Source organism: Seriola lalandi, unplaced genomic scaffold (assembly GCF_002814215.2).
Source record: "Seriola lalandi dorsalis isolate HSWRI2012SDOR001 ecotype SW California unplaced genomic scaffold, Sedor1 jcf7180002054370, whole genome shotgun sequence".
In the NCBI taxonomy this organism is placed as follows: domain Eukaryota; kingdom Metazoa; phylum Chordata; class Actinopteri; order Carangiformes; family Carangidae; genus Seriola; species Seriola lalandi.
In genome coordinates this window covers 12,388-38,374 of record NW_019524923.1, presented here as the reverse complement: position 1 = coordinate 38,374, position 25,987 = coordinate 12,388, and the positions used below count along the sequence as shown (strand labels likewise).

The window sequence follows — 25,987 nt, the reverse complement described above, 5'->3', positions numbered from 1 at the left end:
TGGGGGGTGGTTTAGGGATCTGGGGTCGAGGTGGACAGGATCAGACAACATGCAAGAGCAAATCTGAAGTGCAACCACCACTGAAAAAATATGAGAGTTTATACCCTTGAGACTAATGAAAAAGAAAGAGGCATTCTTGGGTTTCTGTGAAAATACTAAAAATGCCTTCAAACTGGCCTACCTTTGAGAGCGTTTTTTTTTCTTCTTAATATCGGCTAGGCAGGGTGTGACTATTACGGAGAGCTGTGAATCTGGCTGAAAATTCTGACGGAAACATCTGTCAACATGCAGACAGGTTAAGTTAGAGTTAAATGTGTGATGTAATGTGTGTGACATCACCACCCCTGCTAACTTCCTAAACCTGCAGGTTTCAAAACAAGTACAGAAAAAAGAGTGTAAATGTGCTGCGGCTTTTTTTTTCTACAGCATCTGAGGAGACTGGTGGGCGTAACAGCATCCCAGTCCACACATGCAGGGCTGGGCCACCAATATGATGAATTTGAAACTTGTGTTTTCTTTCATTCTATCTGTCTGTCTCTCACACTCTCTTTTCTCAGAGGTGTTGTGCAGTCAGTCACGCTGGAAAGGTACCTTTTCCTTCCATTTCTGGCAGGCTTCAGAGATCCGTCATCCGAGAAATTAACAGGACCGGTCCAATTTCCTGTCTCGTCCCCTTTGAGTCGGCTAAACTGTTGCGCACTAGTAAGAAAATGAGTCAGTTTATTTGGGATTTATTGTGCTTATTGTGCAAATGTCAAACACATACAACCAAGCCCATGTGTTCACTCACAGAACTCAGAATTGCACATTCATGCACACACATACACATATACATTAAAGGGGGAGCAGCTTTTTGGCTCAAGAAAAACAGTCAGAATGTGACATCAGACATGGTTAGAATGGATTTTCAGTTAATGACACTATGGTTTGAATGGTTAATTTATGCTCTGCTGGGCTGTTGCCACTCTTCTGAGTGTGATTCAAACATTTACACTCTGCAATATTGGCATGCAGGAGTGTTAGACTTGTAATTCAATATATTAAAGTCACAGTGATTTAAGAGAGGAACAATAATTGCAGCCAATGTTACTGCAAATGTCAAATCACTTCTGAGGAAGAGATGCCAACAGATTTGCCAAGTGTAGATACTATAAAAAAAGCCAATTTAGACCATCTCTTCAGCCAAATATTACTGATAAGAGAGATTTATACGTGTTAAGTGTTATTCAGCCTGTGAAAACAGTTAGTTTATATCATCTCTGGCTCTGGCGGAGCTTTGTCAATTCTAAGAAATTAACCAAGATGAAGGAATTCAGAGTTATCTCAACTTGGACCTGGACTTGGAGTCTAAAAACGTTAAATATCAAGCCTGTGCCTTGACAAAAAAAGATGATCCAGTGGAGTTCTGCATCAATTTTTGCTGTAACCATCAAAGTCAGAGGAGGCCATTTGGTGCCAGTGGTTGTCACATCTTTGCGAGGAAAGCAACTAAATCCAAAGATATGAGGGGCATTGGTTCAGAGTACTTTTTGGGGTTTAGTCTCCTCAAGAGAGAACAAGGGGAAACTGTTATCAAGCCCTTAAACATATGTAATTTGAGTTGAATGACGCAATATTCTATATTTTTGTGACTGTCAACAAATCCCATGAAAAGACCAAAACCAACAATGCTTATAACCATCTCTCAATAATTCCAATCTTCAAAGGACCTATTGTAAGTTTTGCTATTGGTACATAGCCAACATTAGCATGAACAGCTGTTTACTTACCAGTCTTTCTATAAGCCATTGTGTTCTTTCAACCTATGCTGGTTAGCATGCTAACTTCAGATGAAGAAAAGAAGTGATAGAATTAGACGCAAAACAAGAGGGTTACTTTCCACCGCTGGAGACAGCTCTTGGTGAGTAAAGGAATTACGTTTGATCATGAACTTGCAATTTTTCTTGTAGACTAGTAAGTAAAAATCAGTTAATGCTAATGTTGGCTATGTAGCATTAGCAAAACTTACAAATAGCTCCTTTAAAAACAGGTCACAAATACAGTTTCATGAATACAGTTTCATTTTTAAAAAAGCAGAGTCATTTCATAAAGCAGCTGGGCATTGTAGTCTTTAACGGATGTTACTCAAACAGGAGTAAACTGTCTATTTGTTAGAGGTTATTTTCAGCAACAGAGTAGTTAGCTAGTATTTACTGCAGCGGGACAGTGTATGTGAGGTTTGACTCAAAATAAACTACAGTTCCCATGTTCATTATTATGAAGGCTCATGCAACCCAGTGCAGCAGTCTGGATCATTGATGTTTTTAATAGTTTTTGGACAAATATTGAGGTTAATTGCACAGAGGAAGCTATAGGCTGGGTATAAATCATTCAGTTATTGGTTATGGTCTTTTATTGAGATTTGTAAGAATAAGAATAAGAAAAATATAGAGTATCACCAGATTGATCCTTTAAAATTTAATAAATTAGCATATTAAAGGATTTGTGAACAGACTAATTACATTCCATACATCCACATATCTGTGGGTGTGCAACTTCTCCTATTATCTGACTGATTATTATGCAAGTATTCATGTGTGACTCATTTCTGTGAGTGCTCTGTGGGTGTTTCATCGGGGGAGATTGAACCCTAAAAGCCTTTCTGGGTGCATAATGTGATCGAGCATTCATCACAGAGTACTCATGTCAATACTGATGTGCAGGCACATTTGGCTTCTCCGAGTGCCACTTCAACATCTCAATAACACATTGCAACTGGCTGCAGAACAGAACACTCTAAAAATCAGAGGGATGTTTGTGCCTCGCTTTAGGACAAGTGCCTGAAATAGGACAGATGTCTTTTATACTGAACAGCTAATCACAGCAGCGTAATCTAGCCTGTATTTATCTAACATAGATCTTAATTGCCACAAAAATGCTTCTGAGGCTTGATTTTCTATCTAAAATGCTGTGGGTTGATCAACAGCACATAAAAGTTATACAGTACTGATATTTTCCAATATTGTGACCACCAATTAAACTGAAATCAATCTCATGTTACTTCATCTGACTCACAGATCAATTTAATGTCTTGGATGGGCTTCTTCAAATGCGAAGAGCCCATTTATCTCCCATTGACTCAATTATGAGGACAACTCAGACAGTAATCTAAGCATTAGATTGGGCAAACAACAGGCACAAAGTTGTTCTGAAGCACTAATGAGCTTTGATTCTGCCCTCGAGCATTGTTAATGGGACTTGAAAGCAGTAAGGAGTTTTGTAATATTGGATTCCTTGACTTGGGTTTTTAGGGTAGACCAGGAACATTGATCTAGATGACCATTTAGTACTGTATGCCCAGAGGTATTTCCTGTAATACTTAAGGGCTTTGTAAGTTTGATAGGTACTTCATTGTCCTTCATTGTCGTACTTCAAAACAGGAAATTAGCAGATGTGATCTCCTCTCGATCTCTTTCTTGTTTCCTTTTTCAATTCGTTTTTAACAAGGAATCACTTCTGTAAATAGTCGAAGCGATGTGACTTATAAATTATGAACAATGTGCCGTTATGTACTAGAATCAAGATATTCGCATTAGAAAAAAACACACACACACAGAAAGCTGCTCAGACACAGCCCACTTACATAAGGCACCAATAAAGGCTCATTTCTTAAATGGAATCTGGTGAACCAATTAGTGCTCAAATTAGATTTCTTGATTGGCTGATTGAATTAAACAATCATTTACAACATTTATTAAGCAGAAATGGCAAATATTTGCTGGTCCCAGCTTCTCAGATGTGAGGACTTTACTTGCTCTATATCATTGTAAACTGAATTTAGATTTTGGTTTGGACTGTGAGTCAGACAAAAAGAGGACGTTTGTAGATGTCAGTATGTCCTCTGGGAATTTTGTGACATTTTAAATAATTTTGTGATGTTTTATAGATTGTCATAATTGAAATAATGAATTGGTAATGAAGAAAATTATCTGTTGCAACCACATGTACTCAACTGCAAAGCCACTACTTTCTGGATGATTACTAACCAGCCCCCTCCAACTTGGAGCCTTTGGTATTCCTCTCTCTAGCTGAGAATATTTTTAGATATCACTCTGTTCAAGTCAAATAGAGTTGAAAGTTAATATGTCTGCCATCACGGAAGTGTGTCACTCATTGTGATCCTTTAATAAGCTCCCTCCGTGTTCTTGCACTGCCATTTTACTGTCCTACATTCTCCACAACTCCGTCTTGATGTCATTGAAGACAGGCAAGGGAGCGAGCTGATTCATGCAAGACCATATTGCAACTCCACAGAAACTCAATGGCCAGATTTATGGTCAGATTTTTTTAATTTGCACTTAATTGGCACCCTCATACATTTAGAGGAGAACCCTTTGCCCCTTGGTCATTATTATTATTATATAGCTAAACGATTACACCCTAAGATTCCTCTCTCAATCTAAGCACCCAAATGTCTCCTCTGCTGCAGCAGTTTCTTTTTCTGTGTTGCCCTGGAACACGAGCACATGATGAATGTCCTGCCAACATGTTCCCTGGGCTGGGGAAGAGGCTGGGTGTGGTCGAACCCACGTGGACAACAACCAAAGACTTCTAATTGTTTATGCCAGGAGAGATGTCATAAGATGACGTCTTCTCTCTCTTCTCTCTCTTCTCTCTCGTTCTGCTTCACACACACACACACACACATGCAAACACATTCATTTCATCACTATCTCTTGGTCTCTCACTCTCTCTGTCTCCTTCCCCTCTCTCCCCCACTTGCACTGAGGTGTGTGTGCAGACAGACTGTAGCAAAATGGCTGCCGCTGAGCCCAGTGGTTTCTGTTGTGTGGCTTGTTCCCCCTCTCTCCTAGGTTTGAGCGCTAGGAGCAAAGTGAGGGCACAGGCGAGGAAAGGTGTTAGGTATGTGTGTGTGTGTGTGTGTTGGGTCTGGATTCATGCATCTTAGGTCAGGATGCCATGAATCCACATTGAGTATCCAGACCAGCCCAGCAGGGTGGCAGGGGAGGGGATAGATGTGAGGAGCTCTCAGATTGCAGCACATATATGTTTGCTTTGAAGTAAGCATATATGTGCTGTCTGTAAGATATCTGGAGGTGGGGGATAAAGTTTTCTGATTGTTTCTTTTTGGTGAGATTTTGGTGTTCTTCATAAACCACCTAAAGATCAAACATCCCGGCTTCTCAGCATCTGCTCGTCTCACACTGAAAATTTTCTCCAAATATAAAGGGAAGGGGACTGCAATTTAGTAAACAAATGGGTGTTTAAATTGTTTTAGATGAGTGCAAACCAGGATTCAGCTCAAGAACCCCTATCAGGGATTTAAATACTATAGCAGAGGTATTATAAATCTTGGCTCTGCAGTGGCTGTGTGTGCACTGAGTGCAGCCTGGTAAAGAAAAAATGATTTATTTAACAGGGACCAATAAGAAATACACATCATCCTAACCATATTGCTATCTGTTATCATCATCAGCTCCAATGGCTTTCAGTTGCATTATGATAATCTGATGCCTCTGTAAGATGTAGGCTACGACCAGTCAAGAAGAAGGCTGAAACAGAAAATCAAATAAAGATCTTTGGAAAAAGAAAGGGAAAACATTACCATACACAGCTGGGGCACTGTGTATGGTATGAATGTGATGCTTCATTTTCAGAAAATATCAAAAAAATAAATCCAATGGAAATTGTTTCTATGCCACTGGGAAAAAAGATGGATGGTTAATTGCTATTGTTCTTTTCAGCCATTAAAGCTTGTTTTCCCCATGTAGTTCCCGACATGTAGCCTAGTTCATCTGGACTACTCCCATTTATACCGAGCAGTTTATCAATTTATCATTCATTATTTATCTTTCACCATTCAGTCATTAATTGGGATCGAAACTAAGCAATTAACCTCACACAAAACGACTATGAAGGCATGCGTTTTAAATCTGAATATTATCATTACAGTGTGGACAACTCTTACAAACAGCAGGGCCTGCGCTTTAATTGCCTATTGTTAATGGCGACTGAACAGAAATAATCAACACTTACCTCTTAATGTAGTTCTTCCCATATAGAATCTGTTGCAATAGTGTGACAAGTCCAAATGCGCAAATAAATATGAAACAAAGAGATCGATTGCCGAGTATATCTTTACCCGACGATGGGTCGGAGTATCCCATTCTTCGGCGCAGCATCCGGCGCAGACGGTGACACCAGGTTAGGTGTCTCTCTCCGCTGCATTCAGGACCAGGAGCGCAGCTGTCTTGTGCCCGCTGGACTGGACATTGTCCATCACCTTACTGAGCTATTTCACTGCTCTCACGCCATCGCATCATTGCTATTGGATGATAAGCATCGCAATGTATTGCCAGCTGTGATCTCAATTAGTACAAACCATGAATAGCCCTTTATCCAATTCTGCCACAATTAATCCTATATATGCTAAATATTTTTGTAAACGGACGAGTGGAAAAACATGAAATGTCCCGAGGGAAACTCTTAATTTTATCGGATATCATGCGCTACTCGTCTCGACGAGGTGCGGCAGAAAGCAATCCAGATCATCCAAAAATAACGTCAAAATCAAATGGCTGTTTGTCCAGGAATGTTTACACAGACAACGAAATGGCATCGATGCCAAGCACGCTCTTTTTTTAATTCTTTAAATTACTGATGCGAGCTGCGACCGGGAAAAAAACGTACCCCTCGCTTCATCTCAAATCTGAGCAAAGCTGCGTGACTGAAATGTAAAAGGAGGAGGATGCGCCTTTTCTCAGCCTGGCAGCCGGGGGCGCGCCGCGTTTCATTCAGATGATCAGCCAAAACCCAAGGTCATGGTCTCCTTCACCTGCGCACTCACCATATCTTCAACAGCACAATTCACCTCTAAAAAACATAGTCTGTCACTAAAATGTAAAGATTATCCAATTAAAAGCCATCCTCATTTCTTCATACCTGATATGATTGCAACACTAATGCACATGAGTATTTCTTGCAGTGTTATCTCTGCTGGTTTTATGTCCAAGCGTTCATGTCAAATGTAGGCTACCTATTTTCTGCTCAGCAGTTTCAGTGTGAAACAGTGACATTTTCAAACCGTCCCAACAACATTGTGGGAAACCAAACCCTGATACATGACTGCAGCCCCTTCTCAGAGCTTAACCACTGCCAGTGTCCACTTTGGCAGCCGTTTGATCATAACATCAAAGCCTATGTAATACAGTCTGGGCTGCTTTAGCAGCATGCATTAACAGTGCCACAAGCAGCAGAGTCAGAGGTGGATGTGACAGAAGAAGTACCTGACTGACCCCTTCACATGGCTGCTCAGAAATGGACTGTCCTTCAGATCAAGGATGCTTTATTGTCCGAGTCCTCAGACTAGTCCTCTGTGTTTGCTGATATCAGCATCTTTTTAGAGATCTCCTTAATTTCAGTTATTGCAACAGACAGTGTCGCTAGTGTTTCACAACCGGATCATTCAGCATCAAATTAGGAGTAAAATGAATGTCTTTTCTTTCTTGACCCATATATGATCATGTCAGACTCTCTTGAAACATGTATATCTGGTCTGACCTGAATCAGTGAACACCTTTGCAAATCTATTGACCTCACCACTAAAAATTTTACCAGGATTTCACTGATATGTACAATATTGTGCAAAGGATACACATCTTTGTTATTTTAAAGTAATCTGCAATCTATTCTCCATATCAGTCTATTTTCCTCCATTTAGCCTGTTGGGTCCAGGTTGTATTGCAGGCTGAGCAAAGTAGCCTAGATATCCTCCTCTCGATCCATGCATGGCTCTTGGGAGCTGAGTCGCTCCCAGGCCAGATGGGATATGTTGTTCCGCCAGCATGTTCTGGGTCTTTCCTAAGGCTGTTCCCAGTTGGACATGCACAGATTATCTCCAAATGGAAGCATGTAAATTTGATGACTCCTTTCCACAGAAAGGAGCAGCAATTCTACTCCAAGTTCCTGATTTGAGCTCCCTCATGACCAGGCCATCATCCCATGACCATGACCATACTACACAGGACAGCATTATGTTTGGCCCAAAAGCCCCATGATATAAGCACAATGCCACCAGCAAAAGTCTAGATTTTGACACACAGATCAGTCACAAAGACAGGGCCCCAAAATTAATAAAACCTGTTTAAGGTGACTATCAACAAGATTTTTGGTTTCACACACCATTTTACACTTAAATGTCAATCGAACTTCAGTTGGGCCAGTAACTTGCTCCTAAAATGATTGGGGCAGTCCGCCAGCACCATGCCCTGGCCCTCATCCCAACAGCTTTTCTCTCAGCTGCAAACACCTTTTTAAAAATATATTTAAGATGGATTGTAAATCTATAATTATGTTCAACATTTCAATTAAAACTTTATATTTTTCATGCAATGTGTGGTGGGGACCCAAAAAATATTTTAATTTGGTAATTTGTATTTTTTTACTTCTAATAAACAACTTTGTATCATTAAAATGCCATATAATAGCCTATATTTAATACAGTTTGGTGGTGCATGCTCTGTATTCTGTCATAATAAAAATAGTATAGATAAAACACTTTCTGTGCAAATGAAGGCGAACTTTTAAAAACGTCAAATGGGCCTACATACAGGCATTCGAAGGGGAAACAAATTAAAGAGGGTCACGTTTCTGTGTTACACCGGAAGCCGCACGGATGTAATTTGATGCAGCGCCAGCCCCTCTTCCGGCCTCTTTTCCCTTAGCCACCGGACGAAAATGGTAAGATGCAACGCTGTCAGACAGAAATCTGCAAACATCTGTTAAATGTGGCGTATATCTAACGTGAACTAAGGGTGTTTCGTTGTCGGATTAACATTGTTACCGTTCGGATGAAGTATTTTTGCGCTGAAGTTTCATTTTAATAAACATTAACATTGATTCTGTTGCTTCCGTTCAGCGGTTATTTGCTGAAGTTAGCACTGAGGCTCAGTGTACAGATAAGGTTTAATTCACCCGGGAGAAAACCGGATAACGTTAATACTAGTTTAAACAGTTTTTGTTGTAGCCGTTAATTGATTAAAGTCGAATTTGAGTGGTTCACTTTGTAAAGGTAGTGGTCTGCTATAAAATGGCTAACTAGCTTCTCCATAGCGGCTAGCATACCCGGCTAGTTACTTCATGTGTCTCCTATAAGTCAGTGTGGACACAGGGAAACTATTCTTAAAATTTATTTGCAACTATATCCCACATCAACAATTACAAGTACCCTCAATTACTGTTAATCCACACCGCTTATACTCACATACACACATTACAAATACATAGGCCTACAACATGGGAAGATAAACACAGACAGGTTATGAGAAATATGTCCACATGTCGTGGTTAGTGCTAATACAATGATAAAGACTGAACAAGACAAACTTAATTCTTTCTGAAATATCTTTTCTGTGTCCAGTACCAGATCTGCTATCCAGTCATTCATTGCTCAATATGACAGTATGCTTGATTGAACTGCAATCCCGCTACTTGTTTGGTTTAAAATGTGTGTATCACTAAAAGTTAAGATACAGCTATTTGGCATTATATTCCCAGTTAAAAATTGTAATGAATAAAATAATCTTCTCACCAAGAAACTTGAATGTATGGCAACAATGTTTGGTTTTATTCCAGTTTCAAACCCGGCAAAGACCTGCTGTTGTGTACAACTTGTACTTTTCTTTAAATTACATACAGAAGTCCTCAGCCATATTGCTGGATAGTCTTACTGTGGTGGTCATGAACTGAAATTCAATTCAACAGTTTTGTTAACACTGAGGCAATAGTATTCAGTATTGTATTCCTCACAACCAGCATCAAGTGGTTATTGCTGCCACCTGAGCCCGAGTCTTGTCAGTGATGTCTTCAAACACAAATGTCTGAACAAATGACTTTCTGTGATTCATTCTTCCTAACTGAGACAAGACCATCAGAGCTTTAACTTGTACTGAAGTTTTCTTTTTTTAAGGGAATTGTTCCTGAGCTGTAGTGTCTTATCTTTATTCAGACGAAGGGGACATCATCTTTCGGTAAACGCCGGAACAAGACGCACACCCTGTGCCGTCGCTGTGGGTCCAAGGCCTATCACCTGCAGAAGTCCACCTGCGGCAAGTGTGGCTACCCTGAGAAGCGCAAGAGAAAGTGTAAGTCACTTACCGATGTCTTTTGATAAGGCACTGTCTTTTCAATGAAAACATTGCATGCGATTGTGTTGAACGTAAAATTGGAAAGTAAACATGCATGAGAATTGCTTGGTATAGCTACAATTTTCTTTAAATGATGCATAAACACATTGAGCTTGCAGAGCATTTGCAGGTCTTAAAGTTTGAGGAAAAAAAGCAGGCATTACTAGGTATTAAAGTATATTTGATTTACAAAAGTCTTAAATATTCTCTTACTCTCTGTTGTTAGTAATGACAGTTGGATGGGTGTATAAGAAATTTCTTAATCCATCCATTCATTGTCAATTATCTGGGTTCAGATTAGGAAATGTTAAATACCTTGAGCAGTATGACCATGAGATGTATTAATCCAGCTCTGCAGTGATGTGAATAGCCAGGCTGCCTTGATGCATACAGGTGTTTTTGTTTTTTAGACAACTGGAGCGCTAAGGCCAAGAGGAGGAACACCACTGGGACCGGCCGTCTGAGACACCTGAAGGTTGTCTACCGCAGATTCAGGTATGATGTTTTGATGGAATAGGCTCCGCTAAATTAGCTGTGCTGCCAGTTCAGTGCTAATGCGGCTATAAAAATCAGCTTGCCGTCTGTACTTCAGTTCAGGGTTAGTGGACTCTGCCAGAAAGGCTGTTTTTTTTTTTTATTGCCTCGGCATCAGTAATACAAATAGTGAAATGTCATCGTGATGCTAATACTTTGAATTACCAACTTGTTGAACTCATTCAAGGGCCACAGCGAAAACTTGTTTGCTTGAAAACACTCCTATAAATGTTAAGACATGATAAACACTAGTAAAACCTGATTTGTAGGAAATTGTTTTGATGTATCAACTGGATCTACAAACATTGGATCTGTTTAGTTGTGTTAACATTTTCCAAGCTGGGAATACAAGCAAGATCCCTGCATCTTACTTGAAACTAGTCATGATGTGAAATGTAAATAAGAAATGTGGGATTGTATTAACATATGATCCTCATTGTTGTTCTTGACATTACATCATGAAAACTGTGGTTTGGGGGAAACTATCCAACAATTTTAAGCATGTATTAACAAAAAAAAGAAAAATGTCATTACTGAACTACTGGGAGACAATAAACGTGAGGCTGTACACTCAAAACTGTGGTAATATGGCCTATCCACAATGCAAGTAGGCATTTTTATTATTTTTCATCATTTAGGACAAAATTTCATTAGATCACCAGAATAATCAGAAAGCAGGGTAAATAGAAAGTTAATGTCCATATTCAAAGTCCTTTAAGCCCAGCAGTGACTAAGAGTCTGGTATGTGTCATAATCAAAATTTCCAGGCTTACCAAAATATAACAGTATTGGCAGAGAAATGCAGTTTGTGCTTTTGCCAATACAATATTGTTATTCTGCTACTAACTCGTCTGACTTGTTATAAGTCACTGCTGCTTACCAATGATGGTGAAAAAAAAAATGTCTGAACAAATGAACTAAAATGATATCAGAATTTTCTCTGAGGTAAGCATTGTAAGACGAGAGCAGTGACATTAAATTGGGACACGGGAATTGCCAGACTTTTTATTAAATTGTACAGGAAAAATGGTTTGCGTTAATTTGGCGTCAAGTTCGGTGGAATCAGCTCCACATGCAATAATGATAAACTGACTGTCAAAACCTAATGACGTCTCACTTTGTCACTACACAGTTAAAACTTTGTTCCTATTCCAATTAAGATTGTTACAGCTGTGATGAGACTTGTAAAATCTTACAGCTGTTCATATGAGTGCTGATGTAACAGCTAACACTTATTTTATAACTCTAAATAGTATAAAAACTAAATAGTCAGGGAGATGTGGCAGGTTGCAGGCACTGATTTGGCTTTTTATTTTTGGTTGGTCCAACCTGGCAACACAGGCCCAGATGGTAGCTGAAGCAGGGCTTTGAGTTCCTGTCAGCAAAATGCCTGTTTAATCTACTAAATTTTATTACTTACTTATATTGGCATTCAAATTGGAATACATATTATAGCTGTTATGCCATTGTACAGAATGAATAAAGGTAAATGACCAGCAAAAACTCACCCATATAGCAGTTCAGTTTGTTTTAAATAGGACTAAAAGTCTGGGTGTTAGTGGCCTGAAACATACAACACACGGTAGTGCTACAATGAAAAAGCCAGGTCAATCTCTATGTAATTGTGCAAACAACTTTCAGGGCGGATTTTCAGACATGTTCATCACAGGTGTAATTTGAAATGAAAATGCCTTTATTTCAGTCAACAGTGATGGTTCCAAGGTGCTGACATCAGGCGCGCCTGCTTTAGTGCTTAACTGGGATACTTCTGTGTCTCAACACGTCTCAACAGAAATGCCAGCATCTGTTTGTTTACCCAAAAAAAACAGTATTGGTCAACATCAGTGTTATTTGTGCCAAGATGCCACAGATTTCCTGTAAATCCTCCTGTCCAAACTTCAGGAGAAATATTTACTGTTAAGAATTAATCATCAGCTCTCAACAACTGTAGTAACCTTAGTCATTTACCTTGCTAGTTGGATAACCAGCTTGCAGCAGATGGTACACAGTGGGATAAAGTAAAGCTTTTAGCACATTTGTTGATAAACCTGTCTAAATGTGGAATAACATACATACTTTTTCATCAGATTAACCTTGAGATAACGCTAATTACCCAATGATTCTGCTTCAATCCTTTTTTCTTTTTTTTCCACTCTCCCTTATGTATTTTTCAGGAATGGTTTCCGGGAAGGCACCACTCCCAAACCCAGACGTGCTGCAGTGGCCGCCTCCAGCTCATCCTAAAAGACACATTTTTGGTTAAATAAATGTGATGTTAAACAAGTTTCAGTCTTGTCTCTTGATCTTTTAGCCTCATTGTCTAGCCAGTGATGGCCAAAGACAGAGGTCATGATTGGTGTCATCAACAGATTTAATATACACATGGTGTAAGACTTCATTCCCACTTGGTTCATTTGTGCAAATCTCAAGTTTATAATGTTGTGTCAAAACTAAGAACACAGATGAAATAAAAGGTGTTTTCAGAAATATGAGCCTTTGTATTAATGTTGGAGGTCTTCTTACAATCACCCACCGTGGAAGTCTGACCTATCATATATTTCACACTAAAAACACACTACTAAAACTTAACCTTTCTGTAGAAGAAATCTTTCAATCTTCATGAGAATGACGTAGGAAGTTTCAAGCAGTGTCTCACTGATATCACACGAGCATCAATACAAGTGCATCTAATGAACATTTAATTTATTTGATTGTTTTACATTAAATATGCCACATATTTGCTAATTCATTACTTTGCCTCTGGCTAATGAGGAAGCAATAACACCTTAAAGTCCTTAAGTGGTGAATACAGTTCAGAGTACAAGATTGTCTAAATACCAGTGTATTGGGCAAACAGTTCTTTGGAGACAGAACAGCATTTGCATCCAAGATACAGGACTGAAGAGGGGCCCTGCAACAGACAGGCACCCCTTCCTACCTCACTTAGTAAAAGGGCAGCTGAAAGATAAATTTCAATCTGCAGCCTTAAAGGCAGAGCAGCAGTTTCCATGTCATCAAAACAAAACAAGTGTAAATATTTAGAAGGGGCCAAACAATACTGAAATTTCTTAGATGATGAGTGTAGGGAAGTCGGTTTACAAATGAGTTAAAAGTTCAAATTTTATGGTCGAAGCTGGGAAATGTCGGAGTAGACCACCACATTGAAGAAAACCAGCATTGACAGGCGGTGGAAATGTTTAGGAGTGGGAATTTTGCAGATTAACTACATATCGAAAAAAGAGATGCTTAGCTTTATTTTCTCAGGTGCACCAAAGATTCAAGCTGAAATCAGTGAGATGAGCATTAATTTCCCTGCAGTGCAGTGACCTCAAACATTTATCCAAGACTTTTGATTTCAGGCAACATTTAAAATAAGTGTGCTGGTTGATGGGAAAACAAAATGTGTCATAAGACTCACTGAACTGGCAAATTATGCCTTCAAGGGTTTTCTCTCGTTCCTGGTGACGCTCTACAATGTCATCCAGTGAAACTGTTTACTTTTGTTGGATGATCTGGTGAGTCTAACATGTTTCGCAACCTCACTATGAGGTGGAGGAGTATGACTTCAATCACAGATAAGCCTGCAGGGTTTCTTACAGCAGCATTTCCCAACATACCTCTTGGTACCGCTTCAGGGTTTCTCCTCCGTGCTGCCAAAATACTCTCCACCTCTGTGAAGGTGATATGTTGGCTTTTACATGTGCTTCTGCCAGCGCCACCACAGCTTCTCTGTTTATTTTCTGTACTGTTGATATGGTTGCTATGGATGTTGCTTTTATAGAAATAATATAAATCAAAATCTTTGAGTTTAAGCTTTAAGTATGTACATTTTTTGTCTGCAGTTGTAGGTTTAGTGCATACTTGCACACTGGGTTTGTCATGTCTTGATATATGAAGATACTCTTTGTTCATGTTAAAGGGAAAATAATGAAATAGTAATCGGACATCATTTCCTTACATTGTGTGTGTGCCCACCGTAACTTAAGTCGTTGTAGAACCGTATTATGGCAATGAAAATGTACAAATAACTTAAATAAAATTCAAAATTACACTATTTCCAAAGCAAAACTCTCAGTGACCAGCAAGTATTTGTGAAAAAAAACTTTACATTACATTATTCAAGTACATAATATAACTTTCATAGGTTTCTTAAGCTCCAGGGTTGGAGTTGATGTCATCCATTACATCCATGCAGTCCTGACAGACCTCCTCTACTTTGGCCTTGTGACCTGTGCTGATGATGTTTTCCTACTCTATAAACTGAGTGTCGTTTGTGGAGTGATACTGCTCAAGCAAACATCATTCTGGCCAAGGAAACAAGCAGAGAGTCGTGTGACGGCTCTCGCAGCCGGCATGTGATGATCTGTGAAAATGAAGCAACGATGAAGTGGTTAAGGAAAGGCAAAGGTTTGTAGCTATGGTGACGGTCGGCCCATCGTTTGGTCCACAAACATTAGCTGGACTGTAATTGTTCTGTCATGTTAAACTGTCCCCCGTCAACCACAACAGACAGTGAGCCAGGGTCAACAAGAGCAGGACCCTCAAACTGCCGCAGCCGGATGGAATTCAGCCAACATTAATTGTATAATGAATGGTATTTTGTATGATATAGACCCAGAGAAAATCGTGGAAAACCCACACTATCATCCCCTGACCCTCCAAAAATGATACATCTTGTCAAAACTATCTAATTCCCCTGGCTTAGTGTGAGGGGAGGAAATATAAAGGCAGAAATTCAATAGTATACAGCATTCAACCTTTTACCACTTTGTACCAGCAGGAGGCGATGAAGAGCCAGAGACCTGCACCCTAAAGACTGAAGTCACCACCCCACTTTGCATCTCCATTCTGAAGGCAGGTAAAGGCGCAGTGCGACAGAGCTGCAGCACTCACAGACAAGAGTTAACCCACCAGGCTGCTCGTCCTGCCGCTCTGTCACTCTCACTGTCTGTCTGTTAACAACTGGATCTCCTCCCTACAACTCTGGACCAGCCAAAGTCTGGATTACTGCACTTTTCTTCAGTTTCATGAGTTGGAATGAAATTCTCCTGAACGAAGCTGCTGTAATGAAATGTGAGTATGACTGTCTGTTGCTTGTGTGGCTGCTTTGTGTTTTACCTCTCTGCCCCTGAACACAAATTGATTTCAAACTTTTGCTGAAGCCTCTGTCCTAGGGTCAGTTTGGGCTCTTCTATTGCTGGTGTGGGAGCCTGCATGCCTGGGTGATGAGGTTACCTCCAACACAGGTAGGTGAGAGGTCAGTGGGTTTGGCCACACTGTTATGCCTCCATTGTAATATAAATTGTCTGCTAGCCTGAACATTTCGTGCGGCCAGATCTCAGGCAGGAAGTATATGTTCAGGAGGCATTAAATCCATGTGTGAGCATGCCTGTGTTTTCATTCTCCCATAGTTTTATCAGGTCTTCCTCCAAGTACAATGGCCACTAAACATTCTTGTAACCCTGATAACAAAGACAGGTCCTTACAGGCCTGATCCTGGGACAATTACATGACTTCATTAACTAGACGTGGCACTGCAAAAAAGATGTAATGTTTGACAGATAATAACAGATTTCAACACATACCATCTTGTTTTGTACTTAATTCAAAGTGAAAGAGAGGTAAGATCATTTTATTTGTTTAATAAACGGAGCTTGATGAAGACGTGATTTCAAGACCCACCTCTGCAAGATTTGCCAAAGTGGATGCATGTATTTTCTTATAGTTAAGCCCCCTAATAGACTTTTCCTGCCTGACCTGTGGAGACATGCAGCCTGACCTGTGTGGCTACAAACCCCCCCCCCACTTCCCTCACACCCCTCATATACACAATATACCATCCTGCCCTCTGGCCAGCGTTATCACTTCACCTTTTGAAGAACAAGTTTCACTGCCTCATTCTTTTGCATCTGTCCTCTGCTTTTCATGTGTGCAAAGAATTTTGATTAAGGAGTGAGAGGGTTATTCCACTGAAGGCCCACATGGGATGACGTATGACGTGAATTCCAGGCTTTTGAAACTAATTGAATCACAGGAGACAAACTTCTATAAACTATTGACTCACAGGCAGTGATTCATTTCCATGTACCTGTAATACAATGGGCGCACGCAAGGTCAATTTCCCCCTTTAATGTGTCACGTTTGAACTTTTTCTGACCTATTTGATCAGATAGTGATCACGTGGGGGTTTTTCTTGAGTGAGCTGCTGAAAGTTCATCAGAGGAGCTTGCCTTTTACCTGCATGTTTCATAGTTTATCTCATTGTTCACATAATCTGCGTGTCAACGCTTTAATTTATCTCTGCATAAATCAAAGAGTGAAGGAATGTAAGCTGCAAACACACTTATCAACCATCATGCAGTAATTTAAGAGGCTCTAATTTCTCAACATGTGTAAATTTTCCTTGTTGTATCATGTTCTTTTGTGAAAGAACAAAGGGGCTTTTCATGTGGCTGACTTGAATGGCAAAAATCGTTGTCCCCCCCACACTGATTTGTTTGATTTGTAAAGACGTTTACGATACATATACAAGACATAACCATAACACAGTCATACACCCATGACAAAGGTCGTATTGCTATGTTTGCGGTTTTAAATGTCAGTTTTAAACACACAATCCATCTTAAAGAGTGAATCCTAAAATCTTATGTTTCTAGGGGAATAGTTACGGTAAATAGGCTTATATGCTTTCTGGCAGAGAGTTAGATGAGAAGAACGATACCACTCCCATGTCTGTCCTTTAAATATAAACTCAGCTTAGCTCAGCACAAAGTCTGGAAACAGAAGGAAACAGGTAATACAATACACCTTCCAGCACGTCTAAAGCCCAATAATTAACCAATTATATGTAATTTGTTTACTTTGCTAGTTTAAGGGGTGGTTATGTGGCCAGACACAGTAGCTTCCTGCAGTCTCCGCTGGTAGTACCAGATCCCACAATTCGTTCCATGCCAGTTTTTGAGAAATTGTTAGGAAACATGAAGAAATAATGACCTTGTAAAAGTAAGTGTTTTCAGAAATGTGAATGAGCTGAGCTCGTTTTACCTGTTTCCAACTAAAATAAAATTATTTTTTTCAACTGTCAACATTTGTACTACAGCGGCAATGATCTTTTTTCAATGTGCTGACAACATTTTCTACAAAACTCCTGAAAAACAAGAACTACACAAGGAGCCGGAATTGAAATGGAATTACATCACTGGCAGATGGTTGTTTTTTTTTAATCTTTTTAAAAAAAATAAAAGCAGGTCCTGAGGGCTTAGTCTGAGAAATGCAGAGGTGGTAATCCAATCCGACACAGATGTTTTTGTATGCGTCATATTTTAAGGCAGTTAAGATAGTAGTTGCTCTGGGTTTCTTAAAATGTCATATCTATATGAAATCTGCCTGCCAGAGTTTTTGTATACATTTCTGTGTATTGATATGTGTTCTTCTTCTTGTTTTCCACAGTGAACCCATGCTGTTATCTCCCCTGTCAGCATTGGGGTGTGTGTGTAAGGTATGGTGAAGACAAGTATGAGTGTGACTGCACTCGCACCGGCTACTACGGAGAAAACTGCACCATCCGTGAGTCCACTTATCCTCATGAGACCAGCCCTCATATTCTCTTTTATTACTCCGCTTTTTGGGAATTTGAAATATTCTGTTACTCCTTTGTACATAACATGGAAGGGGTCGGATGGTTGGCTGGTGAAAGACTTTCATTTTGTTGTTGTTAAATCAGGAAATAGTGTAACACAGCCTGGCTTACAGAGTTAGGATTTCTTGTCTAGACCCAAATATTTGGAAAAACTTGGAGAAACAGGAGCATTTGCCAAGAAAAAGACCAGCTGGATAAGAACTGCTTCTGCTGATCGCTTCACTGAAGCACCTACTAATTCAGCTGGTCTACTTCTCATTAACAAGGACCCCTCACATACTGTAGTCCCTAATCAGATGTGATGTATTTGGCTGAAAGCTATGTAGTTACGTCACACTCACTAGGCATAAATAACAATTAACCATTGCTTTGATTGTGCAGAGAAAGAAAAGGCAGAGTGGGAGCAGAAGGAAGGAAAAGATAAGTCAAACAGGATAAGGGAAAATGGGATCGAGTGACAGCCTAACATAAACAAATACCTCTTACGCAAGATAGAATAGCCAGATACACGTAGCTCCATTATTTTACACTGATAGAATCAACAAAACATCCTTAGTACGTTTAACATTTCTTTTAAAGGAATAGTTTGATATTTTTGCAAATATAATTGTTTACTTTCCTTGTATTCAAATTTAAATATGTTGGATGAAAAACTACATGAAACAACAAATAAAATGCCCACCATGTGTTAAAGAGTTGCTGAATAGCCAACATTAGCATTAACAGCTGTTTATCTTCCAGTCAGTATCAAACTTTCTTTCTTTACTTGCTAAGAGCCGTCTGGAAAGCAACACCTATGTTGACACTTGTTTTGCGTCTATTTCTATCCGTTCTTTCCCTCTAGTTGCCATAGTTGCCAATTAATTTACAATTGGTTGACCAATCAATTAAATGACTGATCATCACGGCTCAAGTGGAATGTACTCCCCTCCTGACATGGCCAGGTTAAGGGATCCCTGGGCAGACGTGAAATGCTAAGCTCCTATTAGCCCCCTGTTCCCCACACACTGCGGATGCAATTTGTGCAGCTTCACTACACTGTAATCCACCCGCTGAATTGCCGTTTTGTTTCATTCATTCAATAAATTGCTGAACAATTTTGAGATGTGGGTGGCTATTCAGAGGTCTGTAGCCAGGCTATAAAACCAAGCCCAGACTTGCTGAGTGTCCTGTTGAATGATTATGATGACATAATCATGACTATGTTATACTGAGTGAATTTCCACTTTCAATTCCCAGACGCTCCTGATTTCCAGTAACAAAAGTTTGTTTTTTCATCACAGCTGAGTTTTGGACCAGAACGCGGCAGTTCTTCAAGCCAAGCCCAGATGTAGTACATTACATTCTCACTCATTTCCACTGGCTCTGGGACATCATCAACCACACCTTCCTGCGGGACGTTCTCATGCGGCTGGTTCTAACAGGTCTGGAGTCAGCAGTTCAATTTAAGAAATTCATTCACGGATGTCACTCATTCACGTATTCTGATAACCCTATTTTTTCTTTTTGTATGAACAGTAAGGTCCAACTTAATACCCAGCCCTCCAACCTACAACTCAAAGTACAGCTACCTCAGCTGGGAATCCTACTATAATCTGAGCTACTACACTCGGATTCTGCCCCCGGTGCCAGATGATTGCCCTACACCTCTGGGAGTCAAAGGTTAGCCACTCATTTATACCAAGCTTAAAGCTGCAATAATCAATATTTCTGTATCAGGCATCGCTGATGGTGTCACTCGTACGGACAAATCAACAGACTATTAGCACCCAACTCTGCACTTTCCCTCGGCTCTGTGGATCAATTTTTGTGTCTTTCAGCTCATTGTTTTGGTTTTATGGCCCACACCTCTATTTTCAGAGCTCTCATCTGCCCTGTTTACAGTTGCAATGTTTTTCAGCCTAAAAGCTCTTATAAACCCACTGCTATCTGCTCAGCACCAAATAGCAGACAGACAAAGTCTTGCTGCTGAACATAGCGGAGTATTTAGCAGCTGAAGAGCCAGATAATTCCCTCTGCAGTGGTTGGAGAATAAAAGAAAAATAGAACTACGAATGATTGCTGGTGTTGTTCCATATCTGCTGGATGTGTGATAGGTAACCGAATAACTTGTTGCTCTGCCCTCAGGTGGCAAAAAAGTCAATTTATACAAGTCAAAATATAGACCTCTATGTGTTGAGTGATATTCCCCATTTATAAGAGTGATATGAACCTCAGTGCTTTTTCGATAGCAATTGAAATGTGCATGTGAGTATTGAACAACAGTGGTGGCATGTACTAAGATAATTCCAGTGGGTGTGTTATTATTATTATTATTATTATTATTATTGTTGTTGTTGTTGTTGTTGTTATTATTATTATTATTATTATTGTTATGTGTTGCAATGAAGTATAATTTTCACCCATGCATTCCCATGTAGTCAGAAATGTAATGTTTTACCTGCTCAAGGTAAAGGGTATTTTAACTGCTTGTTATACTATTGGGTAGTTTAATGTATAACAATGTTAAATACAATCTAGTATTTTATAAGCTTATCTTGTATTTTGTATGAAAATTTTAACTGTAAATGTGTGCTGTACCTGTCACATCAATGTAGTAATGTAAAGGTAAAACGCTTCCTACTAAAATGTGGGGAACTATAAAGTAGCATAAAATGGAATATAAATGTTGTAAAACTGTATTTACAGTAAGTATAGTACCTGAGTAAATGTACTAAGTTACTTCCCACAAATCGATTATTTCAATATTGTCTTACAGCATCAATAATATCAAATTCTGAGGATATCTTTTGCCCGATGTTTTATCAGTGAAACTAAACCTCTCACCACAGTGACATGCATGCAGATTAATGACCTTGAATGGTTCACAACTGTATCAGTGCTGTTTTCACAGATTAACTTTTTCAGTATTATGACTACAGGCTCGGTATATCTGTTTCCTGTCCTGCATGTGACATTGTGGTGTTTCCGTTCAGGAAAAGGTGGGCTGCCTGACCCTGAGCTGCTGGTTGAGAGGCTGCTGAAGAGAAGAACGTTCAGACCCGACCCTCAGGGCTCCAACCTCATGTTCGCCTTCTTTGCACAGCACTTCACCCACCAGTTCTTCAAGACCTACAATCGCATGGGTCTGGGCTTCACTAAGGCTCTAGCGCATGGGGTTAGTCCATTTAGAGCTTTTGTACATTTAATAATAATAATAAAAAATAACCCCTAATCAAAATAAATGTCACTTTTCCTTGAAGATCTAAGTATCTAGACAGTGTTGGACTAACAGAACAAAGACTGAGGAGTCACCTCCACGTTTACTCACCCAAATAAGACAATAAGACTAAAGTCTTAGTTGCGACCTTATACTATAATTTACATGTAAAATAATCAGTTTTGGTGGAGTGAAGCCCAACAGAATTTGGCTCTAATCTTTGTTTGTATTTATGCTTTTAATGTGACTTTTTAGTGATTCAAAAATAGAAAGTTGGTATATTTATTTGCTCTCATCCTCTCACTTATTTTCTGTCATGTGTGACACATACAGGTGGATGCAGGACACATTTATGGAGACAACTTGGAACGTCAGCTCCACCTCAGGCTTCACGAAGACGGAAAACTTAAGTATCAGGTGAGAGAGTTGAAACTGTGACTAGAGAAAACATGTCCACAACATGTTGGTCAAGATCGGAACAAAATTTAAACATGTGGTTTTCCTACAGTTTTGGGTGTAGTTTCCATTAAAAGGGCAGAGTGAATTTGTAGTTATCATTGATCAAAAAAGCAATCTGTTACTGCCTTGTTTATCATTCTTAGCAGCATCTGTCTGCTGAACAAACATTTTGAAATGACACGTTGCAGCAGGAATATAGTGTCAGATAACGTGGAAAGGGTTAGGAAAGATAAGATTTTGCAGTGACTTGTTTGCTGATCTTGTGATTTGCTATTTTTTTCCCATCAGTTAATTGACGGCGAGATCTACCCTCCCTCTGTAGCTGATGCCCCCGTTAAGATGAGCTACCCCCCTGGAATCCCCCCTGAGGGTCAGATGGCTATTGGTCAGGAAGTATATGGACTTCTTCCCGGTTTGGGGATGTACGCCACACTGTGGCTGAGAGAGCATAACCGAATCTGTGACATCCTGAAAGCAGAGCATCCCACCTGGGATGACGAACAGCTTTTCCAGACCGCACGCCTCATCATCATTGGTGAGCTGGGTGCACTTTCAAAAGAATAATTTGACATTTTGGGAAATAGATTTGAGAAGATTAATTCCACTCACATGTGTGTATGGAAAATATGAAGCTACTGCCATTAGCTGGATAGCTTAGCTTAGCATAAAGACTGGTAACAGGGAAACAGATAGCCTGGGTCTGTCCAAAGGTAACAAAATCTGCCCACCAGCACCTCTAAAGCTCACCAATTAACATGTTATATCTCATTTAAGTGTGCTTAATGGGCTGTTTATGCTGGGCTATTTTGTGGTTAGCCACAGAAAGTTTCTGGACTCTGCTGGTTACTTACCAGCCTCAAAGTGACGTCAAGTTTCCAGGAAGTCACTGCAGTCAGCCAAGAAAGACTGGCACATAACACACTGTAAAACCGCAAATTGTTTCTATGCTTGGGTTTTTGTACAGGTTAAACAAACAAGATATGGCATGTTCACGAGTGAGCCTTAGATGCGCTGTTTAGTGGATGTTGTCATCTTTGGATGGAGCCAGAGTAGCAATTTCACCGTTTTCCATCCTTATTTTGTTGTCTGGAGCAGACCGAATTTTCTCGCCTAACTTATCAAGAAAGCAAAGCATTTCCCAAAAATGTCGGTCTATTCTTTTATCGCATCCATTATTTTGCCTTTTTTATTTTGTTTGCCTAGTGCTGGTGTACTTGACATTTTTAATAAGACCTCTGCAGACTTCCACATAAGCTCATGGGTTTTGTTAGAGTCAGCTTGAGTTTGAACCTGTCCAGTTGTGACTCAGTCTGAGGTTGGCGTGTTTAATTATAATCTCCCTGCCCTCTCTCTCTGTGTCCCTGCGTATTCCTCTCAGGTGAGACGATAAAAATCGTGATAGAAGAGTACGTTCAGCACCTCAGTGGATACCTGCTGCAGTTGAAGTTTGATCCCACCCTGCTGTTTAACTCCCACTTCCAGTATGGGAATCGTATCGCTCTGGAGTTCAGCCAACTCTACCACTGGCACCCCTTGATGCCTGACACCTTCTTCATTAACGGAGATGAGCTGTCATACACACAGTTCCTCTTTAACACTTCTGTTCTCACACACTACGGCATTGAGAAGCTGGTGGATGCTTTCTCTCGGCAAGTTGCTGGCCAGGTAACAAACCACAGACATACTAATTAACATCATGATGTAATATAATAAATATGCAAAAAGAGATTCATTCTATTTTAGTGTACAATTGTTTGTAACTTCCTATCACTATAACAAAGTAATAGAACCTGCAGTAGTCTTTCATAAAGCTGTGTTAGTGGTTTTTTGGCATTCATATTTAGTCTTCCTGTTATGGTGGATATATATATATATATATACATCCTGTTAATACTTGGCATGACTACAAGTTGACAACTTAGGCTATTGTTGTGTGATTAACTGAGGCTGGTGGAGACTGTTGTTGGGCTGAATGTTTTATAAGCTGAACAGAAACAGAACATTATGATATTGGTTTTTTGCAGCCTTTGTACAAATCAAAGCATGTCAACATGAGCTGCTTTTCACTGAATGGAAATGAAAAAACAGAGAATATCTTTCTCTGTTTAATGAATTACTTTATGATGATTAAATAAGAAATTCTTTAGATATAATTGTGAACAAGAAACATAATACAGTGGGGCTGCATTAATTATATAACTGTACTTACCATCATTTGGCCCTGGCATTTTGATTAAACAAAGTAATCTTTATTAAGTAAAAACTTCATACTGGTTCATTTGAATAAAATGAACATCTCACAGATTTTAAAATCCCTATTCATATTATACAGTATTTTGAATGGCGTTATGTTTCATGTTGTCAAACCTCTGTCCTACAGATTGGTGGGGGCTATAACATCAACGCTGTGGTGACCAGAGTGGCTGTGGGAGCCATAAAGGAGTCCCGCCAACTCCGCATGCAGCCCTTTAACGAGTACAGGAAGCGTTTCAACCTTAAGCCGTACACATCATTCAGACAATTCGCTGGTAAGAAAATCAGTTCTGTGTGCAGACCACACAGCACGAAGTGCAACCCTTGATTTATGGCTTTTGCAAGTCCATGAGAGCAGCTGAACATACATTCTTGGAATAAATGGCATCCGCTTGATTTCTAGGCATTTTGCTATATTGCTATAGCAATTTTTTTCCATTGCTATCCTGTGAAGCGAAGTAAAGTAAAGTAAAGTTTTAGCCAAGTTCCTCAGTTGATGATACAGTCTGCATTGCTTGACATGCACTGCACTGTATGTACAACATCTGTATTTACATTAATGTTGGTTTGCATCATGTAGTTCTGGCACAGGAAAGTTAGGAAAGGAAAGTCAGGAAAGTTGCTCCAAACTACAAATGCCAACCACTTGGTGATACTTATGATCATCAGGTCTCATTTGAACTAAATTACATGGCAATCTGTCCAATAGATGTTAAAATAATTAAGTAAAAAAAGACACAACCTGACTGATCAACGCTGCCATCTGTAGGGCCATGCTGCTAATGTGAGATTGTTCATTAACTCTGCAAACTTGTGTTTACCCTTTGCAGATAATGAGGAGATAGCCAGTGTGCTTGAAGAATTCTACGAAGACATTGATGCTCTTGAATTTTATCCTGGCTTGATGTTGGAACGGACACGACAGGGGACCATATTTGGAGAGAGCATGGTGGAGATGGGTGCCCCCTTCTCTCTTAAAGGCCTCCTGGGAAATCCTATATGTTCTCCAGATTACTGGAAGCCTAGCACCTTTGGAGGCAAAGTCGGCTTTGACATAGTGAATTCTGCCACACTAAAGAGACTGGTCTGTCTGAACACCAGGACGTGTCCTCTTGTGGCGTTTAGAATACCAACAGAGGAGCAATCACAGACAGGCAAAAGTGACAGTAAAGAACGATCTGATGAGCTATGACCCTTTCCAGGCACCAGAGGTTTATGGTTTGAGAGCATATATGAAGATAAAAGAGGCTGCTGCTAAAAAACAAACAAGTGTTGAAGATGTTTGAGAGGAGAATACAGTAATGCTTGTTTGAACAGCACTAGAGAATCACATGGGACAGAGCTCAGTATTAAATCAAACATGCCTCTTCTTTAACTTGCTCAGTTAGTCTCACACAAACACATCAGTGAGGACATAAAAATATGATTTTTGTTAAACGCTTAATGCCTGAGGACTGAAATACCAACACTGTCACTGTACAGTAATAAAGGTACAGAATGTACTGTCTGTAGGTTTATTTTAAAATATTTTCTTGCAATGTAATATTACCATTCATTGAAATAAAACTATAGACACAGAGTGCGTTATTGACCATTTATTTAGATTGGCAGTGAATAAAATCTTTGTTTTTACAATCCATTGTTCTGAACCACTGTCTCATGAGTTTCTATTCCTTCTTCCATTTCTCACCCACTGTTTGTCATCAATCCAGTGTTTTT

At 39.7% G+C, this 25,987-nt stretch overlaps 3 protein-coding genes and 2 non-coding genes across 11 annotated transcripts in view; 4 read left to right on the top strand and 1 right to left on the bottom strand.

Annotated features, from left to right (window-relative positions):
* The window catches only part of st8sia5 (ST8 alpha-N-acetyl-neuraminide alpha-2,8-sialyltransferase 5), a 15,830-nt gene extending 9,069 nt beyond the window's left edge, over positions 1-6,761 (bottom strand). The window contains exons 1-3 of one of the 6 annotated variants that reach the window (XM_023408637.2): positions 6,037-6,761; positions 592-699; positions 182-277 (exon numbers count right to left, since the gene is read on the bottom strand). In XM_023408637.2, coding sequence (XP_023264405.1) covers positions 182-277; positions 592-699; positions 6,037-6,182 — 350 coding nt within the window. In that variant the 5' untranslated portion in view covers positions 6,183-6,761. The remainder of the gene's footprint in view (positions 1-181; positions 278-591; positions 700-6,036) is intronic. The other 5 variants (XM_023408638.2, XM_023408639.2, XM_023408640.2 and 2 more) reach the window with 5 other exon arrangements.
* Positions 6,762-8,632: 1,871 nt separating this feature from the next.
* rpl37 (ribosomal protein L37) lies at positions 8,633-13,002 on the top strand. Its single transcript, XM_023408622.2, has 4 exons — positions 8,633-8,739; positions 10,007-10,142; positions 10,595-10,679; positions 12,893-13,002. Exons 1-4 carry the CDS (start codon positions 8,737-8,739, stop codon positions 12,960-12,962), a joined length of 294 nt encoding a protein of 97 aa, XP_023264390.1. The 5' UTR covers positions 8,633-8,736; the 3' UTR covers positions 12,963-13,002.
* LOC111656827 (small nucleolar RNA SNORD72) lies at positions 9,847-9,926 on the top strand. Its single transcript, XR_002760900.1, has one exon. It is a non-coding gene; the product is annotated as a small nucleolar RNA SNORD72 (small nucleolar RNA).
* Positions 11,592-11,670, top strand: LOC111656826 (small nucleolar RNA SNORD72). Its single transcript, XR_002760899.1, has one exon. It is a non-coding gene; the product is annotated as a small nucleolar RNA SNORD72 (small nucleolar RNA).
* Positions 13,003-15,573: 2,571 nt separating the features above from the next.
* LOC111656786 (prostaglandin G/H synthase 1-like) lies at positions 15,574-25,917 on the top strand. Of its 2 annotated transcripts, XM_087174665.1 has the most exons (11): positions 15,574-15,791; positions 15,881-15,964; positions 18,168-18,284; positions 19,641-19,781; positions 19,876-20,019; positions 21,333-21,514; positions 21,890-21,973; positions 22,304-22,550; positions 23,394-23,680; positions 24,396-24,543; positions 25,099-25,917. In XM_087174665.1, the coding sequence occupies exons 1-11, from the start codon at positions 15,746-15,748 to the stop codon at positions 25,458-25,460; spliced, it is 1,842 nt and encodes a 613-aa protein (XP_087030791.1). In that variant the 5' UTR covers positions 15,574-15,745; the 3' UTR covers positions 25,461-25,917. The 2 variants fall into 2 exon arrangements, with proteins under 2 accessions (XP_087030791.1, XP_087030792.1); XM_087174666.1 differs by lacking the exon at positions 15,881-15,964.
* The last annotated feature ends 70 nt before the right edge of the window (positions 25,918-25,987 follow it).